The sequence below is a fragment of the Armigeres subalbatus genome, chromosome 1 (assembly GCF_024139115.2).
Source record: "Armigeres subalbatus isolate Guangzhou_Male chromosome 1, GZ_Asu_2, whole genome shotgun sequence".
Taxonomy (NCBI): Eukaryota; Metazoa; Arthropoda; class Insecta; order Diptera; family Culicidae; genus Armigeres; species Armigeres subalbatus.
This window is the reverse complement of record NC_085139.1, coordinates 30,420,625-30,433,021: the sequence shown is the minus strand read 5'-3', so window position 1 is coordinate 30,433,021 and position 12,397 is coordinate 30,420,625. Positions and strand designations below refer to the sequence as shown.

The window sequence follows — 12,397 nt, the reverse complement described above, 5'->3', positions numbered from 1 at the left end:
ATCAGATTCAGAATCAGATTCAAAATCAGATTCAGAATCAGAATTAGATTCAGAATCAGATTCAGATTCAGATTCACAATCAGATTCAGAATCAGATTCAGAATCAGATTCAGAATCAGATTCAGAATCAGATTCAGAATCAGATTCAGAATCAGATTCAGAATCAGATTCAGAATCAGATTCAGAATCAGATTCAGAATCAGATTCAGAATCAGATTCAGAATCAGATTCAGAATCAGATTCAGAATCAGATTCAGAATCAGAATCAGATTCAGAATCAGATTCAGAATCAGATTCAGAATCAGATTCAGAATCAGATTCAGAATCAGATTCAGAATCAGATTCAGAATCAGATTCAGAATCAGATTCAGAATCAGATTCAGAATCAGATTCAGAATCAGATTCAGAATCAGATTCAGAATCAGATTCAGAATCAGATTCAGAATCAGATTCAGAATCAGATTCAGAATCAGATTCAGAATCAGATTCAGAATCAGATTCAGAATCAGATTCAGAATCAGATTCAGATTCAGAATCAGATTCAGAATCAGAATCAAATTCAGAATCAGATCCAACATCAGATTGAAAATCAGATTGAGAATATGAATCAGATTCAGAATCAGATTACGAATCAGATTTAGTATCAGACAATGAATCAAATTCAAAATTAGATTCAGAATCAGACTCAGAAACATATTTAGAATCAGAATCAAATTTATATCCAGATTCAGAATTAGAATCAGATTCAGAACCAGATTTAGATTCAAATTCAGAATCAGATTATGAAGCATATTCAGAATCACATTCAGCATAAGATTCAGAATCGGATTCAAACACAAATTCAGAATCAGAATCATACTCAGAATTAGATTCAGAATTTGAATTAGAAACAGATTCAGAATCAGAATCAGGTTCAAAATCAGATACAGAATCAGACTCACAATAACGATTAGAATCAGATTCTGATTCTGATTCTAATTCTGAATCTAAATCTGATTCTGAATCTGATTTTGAATTTGATTCAGAATCTGATTCCAATTCTAAATCTGGTTCTCAGTTTTAAAATCAGACTCAGAATCAGATTCAAAATCAGCTTCAGAACTAGTCAGATTCAAAATTTAATTCAGAATCAGATATTGGGTCAAATATAGAATCAGAATCAGATACAGGATCAAATTGAGAATCAGATTCATAATCAGATTTAGAATCATATTTAGAATCAGATACAGAATCATTGTCAGAATTAGATTCAGAATCAGATTCAAAACCAGATTCGGAATCAGATTCATAATTTGATTTTAAATTAGTTTCAGAATTAGATTCAGAAACATTTTCAGAATCAGATTCATAATCAGATTCAGAATCAGGTTAAGAGTCAGGTTCTGATTTAAATTCAGAGTCCATTTCTGAATCAGAACCAGAATCAAATTCTGAATTAGATTGAGAATCAGATTCAGAATCAGATTTAGAATCAGATTCAGAATTAAAATCAGAATTAGATTTAGAATCAGATAATTAGTCAAATTTAGAATTTAGAATCAGAATCAAATTCAGAATCAGATTCAGAATTAGATTTTGAATTAGATTGAGAGTCAGACTCAGAAACATATTCAGAATCATATTCATGATCAGATTGAGAAACAGATAAAAAACCAGATTCAAAATCAGTTTCAGAATCAGGTTGAGATTCGAGTTCAGTTCCAGGTTAAGAATCAGATTCAGAATCAGTTTCAAAATCAGTCTCAGAATCAGATTCAAAATCAGGTTCAGAACCAGTTTTAGAACCAGATACAGAATCAAATTTGAAATCAGATTCAGAATAGGATTCAAAATCAGATCCAGAGTCGTTTTTCAGAATCAAAATTATATTCAGAATCGGATTTTGAATCAGATTAAGAATCAGATTCAGAATCACATTTAAAATTAGATTCAAAATTAGATTCAAAATCAGGTTCAGAATCAGTTTTGGACTCAGGTTCATGATTAGGTTCAGGTTGAGATTCAGAATCTAATTAAGAATCTAATTCAGATTTAGTTTCAGAATCAGATTCAAAAACAGATTTAGAATCCGTGTCAGAATCAAATTAAAATCCTATTCAGAATTAATTTCCAAATGATTGCACGGTGTTCATAATCGTCGGTAATACGACCAGGCACGGTTTGGGTGTAGAAAATTGGCGAAAAGCGGTCATTGTTTTCCCTCATTTTCATTACCCTCCACATGTCCAAACTAAACCGCCATTGCTTTGAATAGTTGCCTCGGGTTGGGTGCCCGGCACAGACTGCCTCTGCCTCAGCCAGGCCAGACCCGGTCGTGAGTGAACGTAAAACAAGATTGTTTTTTACGATCCCGAAACGCGTCGATTCCTTCTTTACGGTTTGTTTTGCGGGCCGGACTTTTAGCACCATCGCGGTCCGAAAAATACGAGCACACGTGTGCTAGTTGCGTCGCTTGGACGCTAGGAAAATATTTGGAAACGCGCGTCGTCAGCAGCGATGTGCAATTTTCGAAGATTTATACAGGTATACCTCGATTATATGGACCCTCGATTATATGGACCCTCGATTATATGGACCCTCGATTATATGGACTTCGATTATATGGACTTTTTACCTCGATTATATGGACATTTTTTTTTCAGCTAAATTTTTTTCGTGTTTTGGGGGTTTGAAAAGCTGTTGAATATTCCACGTCATATTTTACATTGATTTTTAAGGTACACTGGGGCAAATTAGGGCAAATATGGCATGTTTTCGAAGCTATATATGAAAGCGCATACTAAATCATATGATCCGCTGCTAAGATTGATTCACCATTTTTACATTGCAACTTTCATTGTAATTGTGTATTTCATTCATCAACAAAAGCCTCGGCCACGTCCTTACACATCTGTGGGGAAAGATAACACGTATTTTAGGTGATCTCTGATAAAAGAAAACGTGAACCGGCTTGTCAGTCTGACAGTATGGGAAGCAAGTGATGAGATGAGATTTCCGTATTTAGCTGTTAAACCTTTACTTCCAACCTTTTTCTGCTTCTGGTGCGTGGAATTGAGTGTAGAAAAACGGATGAAGCATTACCATCCAGTAGATCTGAACCACTGAGACTGATTTTTTTAGCAGTATGTCCAGGAAACTGAAAGAGTTTTTTTTTTAATGACTGCTACCAGCGATCGTAATGCTCACTTATATTCACGAGCAGAAGATGCTCGCTCACATGCATATTTTCGCCGAGAAATTATTTTGCGGGAAAGAAAAAAGGCCTGGTGAGAGATTACTATTTTCCCCCGTTGTCAGTGCCGCAAAAATCTACAAGAAGACTTTCAAAAAAAGTTACCCAATATCCTGGTATTTATGTTCGTTCAGCACAAAGCTTGCGGATTATACTGATGCTTAAAGGCAGGCAGAGAAATTGAATATCGGGAACGAAATTAAAAGTTCTTAAATGAATTGCTGTTTAAAGAAAATTACCAATAGTGCAGGCAGCAAGAATTATTTGAATTTAATGATTAATTTACATTGATAGGAAGGATTCAATTGTGACAATATAATCAAGAATATGCTCAGGTAGATTTTCCAATCATTATAACCATAACTTCTGGTTACGGTACCCAGCTCTTCATTCCGTTGTTCAGTTAGAAATTGACTGCCAATAACAAAAGCACCCAGGTACATAGTCCAAAATATAAACCTCAAAGTGGATTGAAGGTGTGAATGCAATTGACACTGGTAAAAAATGTCACTGATAGGGGACTGAGGATCCATATTTACATGTATTTAAAAAAATTGTAAGAATCCCCATCAACCGCAACTTGTTGCAAGCGGATCGGTTTAAAAGTGTCAGACAAGTGTGATTGTTTATAAGCGTTTTTGCATATAAAGTATTTAGGCCATAACATCGGAGCCCATAGTCCGATCCGGCCAATTTTCAATAGGAGACAATGGGAAAAAATCTCCGTCGAATTCAATTTGCTGCGATCAAAACGAATATGGATAAGTGCCAGTGCTTCCATATAAAGTTTGTTTTTGAAGCGAACATATAGCTTAGCTTGATGAAGTCTTTATTACTTCTGTTTCTCTGTACCGTGTACCACGAAACTCTGGCCATCCAAAAGATGCTCCCTAACAAGCAAAAATCGAGCGTGACGCCACGCAAAACCGTTTTCAACATCTTATAAAATCTTACGATCTTATAAAAAAATCTAAATTTTCTGAATCATCATAAAATTAGCCCAATCATGCGGATTACACTGTAAGGCAATAAATAGATATTTTCTTTTATTGTATTAAAACTATTTTCATAGTTCAAAAATTTTTGTTGAGATTTTTTTTTTGCTTCGATTATATGGAAAATTCGATTATATGGACTTTCTTGCACCGAAAAAGTCCATATAATCGAGGTATGCCTGTAATAAGTTACTGGAACAATGCGTTCCATTTGTATACTCCTATTATTGAACATAATTATATCGATCGACTTCAAAATTTTGAATATGTGACAAAAATGGAAAGAATATTAGACGCTTACGCGAAAGAAACGTTTAATCCTATTATTGTCTAAAAAAAATCGACGGTTGAGCAACACACAAATTGTTTGCTCCACTTGACCGTAGTCAGATCCGATTTCAATCGTATTTAGAGATTTTGCCTCATTTTCAAGATTTTGGCATATGTTTTTTTATGTTTTCGGTTGGACAACTTATCGGATTTCACGACGGGATCACCCATTTTTTCTTTAGAAAAACAATCCCAAAATAAGGGCCATTTAATTGACGATTATGCGCATTTGTGAACGGTCGGAAGTGGTCGTTTTCGGGACACAGCCTCGAAACGCAACGGCACGCAGTGGTAATGATTGAAGAAACGCACGATTGCGAAGTCGACCGTTGGGAAAGAATATTGTCATTATTTTTTGTTGGCTTCCTCTCGGTTCTGGTTCATCTATAAAAATACTTCCCTAATGAGATAGGAACGAAGTGCCGGCTCGGATGTTCAAGTGGCAGCCAGAAGACTAATCCCAATTGTGAAAACACGGATCAGGTTGCGAAAAAAAACAACACCGAAATTGTGGGTCGTTTATTTTCTTTTTTTTTGGTTCGGAAGTAAATCGTTAATCACCCACGGTTTTCTTTTTTTGAAAACAGGAAAAAGGCGTCACTATGGCTGCGCACGAGAGGAACGCTTACTGTGATTTATTCGAATCATATCCGCGCATCGCCCATTATCTTTCCTGGTGAGTTTGCCAACCGGTTCTAACTAGCATTGGCCAACGGTAAATCACACGCGGTCAAGTGTTGAGAAATATTGTCATCGATTTAAATAACTTGGAATACTGTTCACTTACCGAGATTTATTCGAATCTCATCCGTATCACCCACAATCTTGTACGCTGCAATCGGTTCTAACTGTTCGTTCACAATCACCGTCAGCAGCCACAATAGTGTCACTAAGGAAATCGCCGGCAGGGGGAACAGCACTTGCGTAGCCATATTTCACCGCACGGTTACACTTGTCACTACTTTCTTGCTATACGGAAACAATATTGCACTTTGCTAAATAATTCGACTCAAATCAATTGCACTCTTCCATTAGCTTCAGTGGCGCGTTCGTGGTTCGACATTTGCATCAGTTGGACCGTTTTCCGGCTGGTCTGTCATCTAAAGAAGAGGGTTTTATTGGACGCATTACAGCACGATGGGCGGGAGCACCGTTTATACGAAGATGATGAAGATGGTTAAGCGGGCGACAGTGACGCTGATGGCCGATCTTGACCTAAGGACATTGGCTCACAGAAGGGGATGTAGGATCCTGAAAAGAGAATAAAAACGGGCAATTTGTAGTTGACGGCTGTTCGTTTACATTGTTCTTAAGTGCTGAAATTCAGATGCCATGTAATTTCAATGTAGCTACAGTGTCATTGCGAATCACATGACAGAATATTTTGCTATCCCGATGTGCAACGAAACCCCGACAGACACATGCATGTGTCAACCAGTAGGTAAATTCTGACTGCGTTGATATTTTATGTATGATTTTGGAAGAACGCGTACTTTACACATCAATGAGGTTGACTTAATACAATTTGTATTTAACATACGATGATGCAATGGCATTCCAGCTATGCAGCGCCATCAATCATTCCTGAGAATTTTATTCAATCCATTCTGATGAAACCGCTTCAGATCAAACTGTCACACGGCTCATTTGATCGCGATGAAAGCCTCATCCTAGTAGACATTGCGTTAGCTAATCGCATCGCATAAATCTCGACTCTGATTTTCTATCATGGCAGCACGCCTTGTCCACAACGCAACGTGGACGTGGCTTTGCTGTGATTTGGCGGGCAACCCTTGATACGATCAATGTACGTATCAATGTACATATATTGATCAAGCAGGTATGGGTTGCTGTCGGGCCGAACCAAGCCGGCAGTCAGCACCTACACTGACTGTGGACATTCCGTCACGTTTATCGCAAACAATTGGCCAATTGTTTCCGTACATCCCAAACCAAACGCTCGCCGATGGGGGGGAGGTCCCCTGCGCTCCCGTTTCTGCGCGGGACAATAAACGTCAATAAATGTCGTGTCGTCGTGCGGTCGCCCGCCCGCGAGTAAGCGCCATCTGCGACCGCTGCGCTAATTACCGAGCTCACGCGCGTGCTCGAAACCAATGCTCGCTGAAAATCATAACCTCAAACATGCGACTGATGGTCGAATTGTCGGTTCTCCTGCGGTGCGACGGGGTATCAATCTTTTGAAATCGACACACTGACACAAACGAATCGAGTCTGCCAAGTAGGTTGCGCCGATAAATCAGAGTTAATAGGTTGTTTTCCCGAGAATTGGAATCCATCTACGAGATGTTTCTGATAGCTTAATTTCTGGTGGCTGCCGGGGCAGAATTCTTCTATTAGCGCTATCGCTACCCTCGGATCTCGACGGGCTTCTGCTCGACGGCGACGGCGCGGGAGCGATGACGACCGCGGAGCAAGTGCCGCTCACTTCAGTGACTTTGATTTTCAGCCTGGCCTTTGGATGATCCATCTTCTCGGTTGTCTTGGTTTGTGGTCTTGATTTAATTCAATTTGTTGTTTGTTTCGTTCCATATACCGAGCGAACACGTACACACGTTCTTCGGCGGCCAGATGCCCAGCCCTTCCGTGGATTGGTGTATCAGCGACGATTGGAGATTAAGCGTAATTTGATTAATAACGTAATTACAAATGTGATACGAATGGTTAACTTGGGAGATTCTTTCTCCCTATCTGGCCGACTACTTCTTGATCAGTGCAATCAACGGAGAAAGTCGCCGAAGGGCACTCGAGCCGATCGTTGAAATTATGATACGATCTGCACCCATTGGTGCTTTGGACATACGTTTAGTGAACCAACTGGTTTCGAGCGAGATCTCGAAAAATGATTCCGCAAGAACAAAATCTCCATTGAAGTGCCCCTCGGCACGCAAATTGCATCACCGGCAATCGTCTCAGCAATGAAGCTCAATTGAGCGTTACTTAAGCGGAATTTATCTGCGGCTGGAACAGTTTTCGCTCAGCAACGTCATATACTTTGCTGATGTAGTGGCCGCTACTCACGCTCGATGTCGCCACCATCAACGCGCAGAGCTGTCAAATCTCAATCAAAGCAATCCATGCCGTTGACAGGCCGGTAGCGTGGTTTGTTTTTCTAATTACCTAACACAACCCGTACAGTAGCCTTCCTTCCTTCAACAGTCGTAGATTTAAAATCGACGATACGATCAACGAATCAACCGCCCGCCCGCTCGTTCGTCGAATACCCATTCCAATGTGGTAGCTTAATTAATTCATGACCCAAACGGTGATGACATTAAAGGAAACTATAAAACATTTCATACCAACAACAAACCAACTTGCTCAACTAAGTAACACACTTGCCAAGGAGGTGGAGGAGTTGACGTTCTTCTAAACCATTAAACCGCCTCGATATCTGATTTGGTATTCAATGGATGGCGTCTTCTATTTCCATCCACCGATCCATCAATGCCCTCGCATATAAGACTTTTGACGATCATGATCGTTCGCCTGCCAACAGTCACACCAAGACCAAGAAGTGCGATCAAGAGTGGCGTTGGTTGGAACCGGCGAACAATGGCGCGCTTCGGAAAGGATCTCCAATCTCGACCTATGTTGGCGTTGCTACCGTTGTTGCTACTTCCAGTATCGTTGTGTCACACATAACTGGTCAAATGCGAGGATCTTTCTTTTCGGTTTATGAATAAAAATCCACCTCACGCAATCAGTGAAGGTATATTTAATTCAGTGATTATCCACCGTTTGATTTCGTTTTCTAATTCCGAATAAACCTTTCCCATTTTCTATATTTAATAAATTTTAATACTTTTTTTAAAATGTTTTTTCTTTATTATTATTTTGCATTAATTTAATATTTCGAAATAAACTTCAGTGATTCATAAATAGGGTGTAGTTTGCAAAAGTTAGCGAAATTTTACAATAAATAATGGGAAGAATCAAGGAAACAATTTTCAAATTTAATTCTATTCCCAAGCATTATTAATTTTTTTAAATTTTTTTTACCGGGATCTCAGCAAAATGTTGAACTTTTACCGAGAACCGCACAGCCGTGCCCCAGCAAACATGTTTTTTGTCGAGATTTCTGTCAAAATTGCTGGAAATCAGCAAATAATTTGCCGAAAATCAGCTAACAAACGCTATTTTTGCCGGAATATCAGTTATTTATTCTGCTGGTGCACGGCTGTGCGGATTTTTGCCGAGGTGCAGAGTGTAAACTCTGCAGTGTGTAAACTCATAAAAACGTGTAAATGAATCGAATTCTTATTCTTATTGAATAGTATGAGTTGCTTTTGTTTTGTAATTTCTAAAATATTAACGATTAAAAACTATCAAATTAAAAATTATCAGCATTGAACATTGCCCACCGGAATGGTCTATTCTTGTGACGAGCTTCCCAGAAAGTTCAACAATTCCAGCTACAACTTAAGATCCTTCGCGCATACATTTAGGGTCTGTCTCTAAGTCGATTCAATCCCCGCATGCCCAACAGGTCCAACGCCGCGCAACAGGATGTGAATATGCTCAGATCGAGGAGGAGGAAACAGCGCGCGGAAACGAACGAAGAATAAAGGAGACATCGTTTGAATCGTAAAGAACAAACCACAGACAAATTGATTATGATAAGCGTTTTTGGCTTAATGCTCGTTTGGTTCATCCTGTGAGTGTGCAGCGGGGCGGCCGCATGAAGATGTGAGACTTGTTTTGAATGCTAAGTGAAGGCGGTGCCGGGACCTTTCTCATTTCGTGGCTCCTTATCGTATGTTATTAAATTTTACGATGACTTCCGACTGCATGGCTTTCTTCGGATTCGAAGAAATTTGAAGTGTCTTAATCCGACATTAATGTTAAAGATAAAACGAGAATGAATTAAAAAATGAAATGAAATAATGCATTGTCAATTTTTTTAACTTAAGAAAACTTAAAGTAGGCAAAAGGATTTTAGATTTTTCAATCGATTGAATAGGTACTCGTGAACCTACCAATAACTAACTTATCATTTAACAATATTTACTAAAAATCACGCCTGAAAGCGAGGAAATTAGACTTACTGAACGTCTGCATAAAGCGCTGATGTGCTACCGATGAACGATTGCAATAGAGATTGCAATAGACTGAAATAGAATTTGAACATTCAATGACTTTTCCATCAACGCTGATCTTGTGCGCCGAGATCTTGATCAAATCGACGACAAATAACGTGCATATATAGCAGAAGTAACCTAACATAGACTTGAATACATTTCAAAGTGGCTTGATTGCTAACTTCGAAATCTTGAAGGTGTTGTGTTGTGCCACCAGTGTGCAGTGTGCACTCAGTGAGTGACTTATGCCCGAATGAATTGCTCTTTGTTGTCCCGGATGAGAAGTGGATAGACCCTTGAGAATCCTCGATCGAAGCATCGAAAATTTGGACGTCCCTACCAAGTTACTCTAACAAACCCCGAAATGGATTATTTTAGGTTACTCATTTTGCACTCGTTTGGGACGCGCATTTGTATGAAGCTGACAGACGTTTCCAAATTAAATTAGTTTACAAAATTTTTGAGCTTGAGCTTGATTGACTGCTCGTAGTTGCTACTACATTATGACCAGATCAGCTGTTCTTGCACAGGGAACAAACAGATGTTTTCTTGGGACTAGCACACATCTTCAATGTACAAGTACTGAAGATCTCATTTGTTAGGTCATACTGGCGCCTGCCACGTCAGAATGCAAGTCATTGTAGGGAAGGGGGAGGAAATAATGATGCAATAACTCGCCCAATGCAAGCCGAATATACCTCTGCACTTGCCACGAGTTCATGCGGAATTTGTTGGAATTTTTGGGTTAGGTTCGAGAGGCAGAGGTCCGTCTTGGTTAACGAGCTGCCAATGTGATAGATAGGAGAAGGCAACTGATGGAATTTTTAATCGGATGTAGGAAACGAGCTCTATAGTTCATTTCCAATTCTAGCAGATTACTGTTAGAATACTCAAGTTGAAGGTATATGAATAGTAATGGAAACGGTATGGAAGCCCATTTCCAGTTCTAGCGATTGCTAGAACATGAGAAATATAGAGAAAGATACAAAGTAGAAGAATGGAACGGACCTGGGATTGAACCCACGACCTCCTGCGTACGAGGCAGAAGCAGTCTTAAAATTAGTTTACAAAATTTTTATTTAAAAACAAAGCACAATATCGTTTAATGCGAAATTGATCATTAAGCCCACGATGTTTGCATTTGATCGCCTGGGATAGAAAAAAGCACTTTGCTCTCTGTCTTACGGCGATCACAATCTTTAACATTACTGGATAAGCCTCCATGTCTGTTCTATGTGGTTTATATGTGGTCAGAACTGTCGACAACCGCCGTGGATCCTCAAACCACACCTGGAACATGACTCAGACTCGATCCCTTTATAAGATGGTGAATCTTCAAGCCTTTCGAGGTAGCTAAACGGAGAGAAGTGAAGTTCGCCAGTTAGTCGAGCGAAACTCATCGACAGTCGTCAAAAACTGTTGTAGAACCACCTGTTCGCCACAACCCTTGGTGGTCAGGTTCCGAGAGCGCGGTTCCCGTACGTCGCGCATTTTCGTATGTTGGACCGAACCCGAACCAAGAGTCAATAGCTTCTTTTTAGTCCTCGCCCAGTTAATCGAAAAGGCACGTGAAGCCGGGTCGAAAGGAAACATTGGCTACTAGCTCGAGAAAAGGTATTCCGGACGCTCACGAAGGCCGAAAATCGGAAGTCTTCCGTCCAGACGCCACTCCCTCCGCACCTTTAAGGTCACTTCTGACGGAATCCAAGATTAAAAGTGCTCGCGTTTTCGGGGGCACACCACTCGATACGGAAGCAACGCACAACTGTCATTTTTTTTATTTCACGCATGCTGCAGCAAAGCCAAATAAACAAAAATGACAGTTGTTCGCCGGCTCTGAATCGAGTGATGTGCCCCCCGAAAACGCGAGCACTTTGGAACTTGGATTCCGTCAGCCATTTGGCCATTTGTGCACGAGCTCACACCGCCATCTTGTGGAGCAGCGATCGCCCACTGGCAAGCTGTCGGTAACTTGGCGCTTCGAAGTCAACAACGTGAGCAGCACAGTCGGAAGAATCATCGTCGCCCCGCCGGACAGTTCAGCGTCTTCGGCACCCGCCGGACAGCCGTCTTCGGCAACGTGCCGGAAAAGCACTCCGTTTTTGGCGCCCCCCAGAATCCCGCCATCGCTCCCAAAATCCTGCGCAGGTACGTGGAAACATTACAATTATGGCCATGAATAGCTTTCCATGGTTAGTCTAAGCCCATTCTACTTTATCGTCCAACCCGAATGAACTTGATTATGCAATAAATTATTTAATTGAATTGGAAGATCTATGTATGTACCAATTGATTTCATTTTAAGATATTCCGTTTAGAACTCACTGGTCTCCTACGTTTCCAGTTGTTTCGTTGGTAGATTGGTTACTTTAGACTTCTATTCCTCTCCGAAAAGTGGGTTTGAACGAAGGAGTACGAGGGACAACAAGGGAAAAGGAGCGAGTGTCGTTTTCTGTTGTTTTTTTTTTAGCAAGTGGTTAGAAATATCACCCAGCAACCGTTCGAGGATTTCTGCTGAGGTATTGCGAGAAAATTTCATAGGATTCTTAGAATTTGTCAGTATCCGAATGGTCCGTTGTCTGCGAAATCCCGTAATTCCATTAGCCTCGCCCCTTCATCAACTGTTATGAGTGCACATTATATTTACACCCATATCCGATCACAAAGGGGCGGGGCTCACGGGCTTAATTTATTGAATACAAGAAAACTGCATTCCGGCGCCTGCGAGTCATTTTGGTCGG

The 12,397-nt window shown here is 40.2% G+C and overlaps 1 protein-coding gene across 2 annotated transcripts in view; it reads right to left on the bottom strand.

The window, feature by feature from the left end:
- The window catches only part of LOC134223508 (fibroblast growth factor receptor homolog 1-like), a 136,578-nt gene that overhangs the window by 74,858 nt on the left and 49,323 nt on the right, over positions 1 to 12,397 (bottom strand). For both annotated transcript variants that reach the window (XM_062702673.1, XM_062702682.1), the window contains exon 2: positions 5,345 to 5,808. In XM_062702673.1, coding sequence (XP_062558657.1) covers positions 5,345 to 5,489 — 145 coding nt within the window. In that variant the 5' untranslated portion in view covers positions 5,490 to 5,808. The remainder of the gene's footprint in view (positions 1 to 5,344; positions 5,809 to 12,397) is intronic.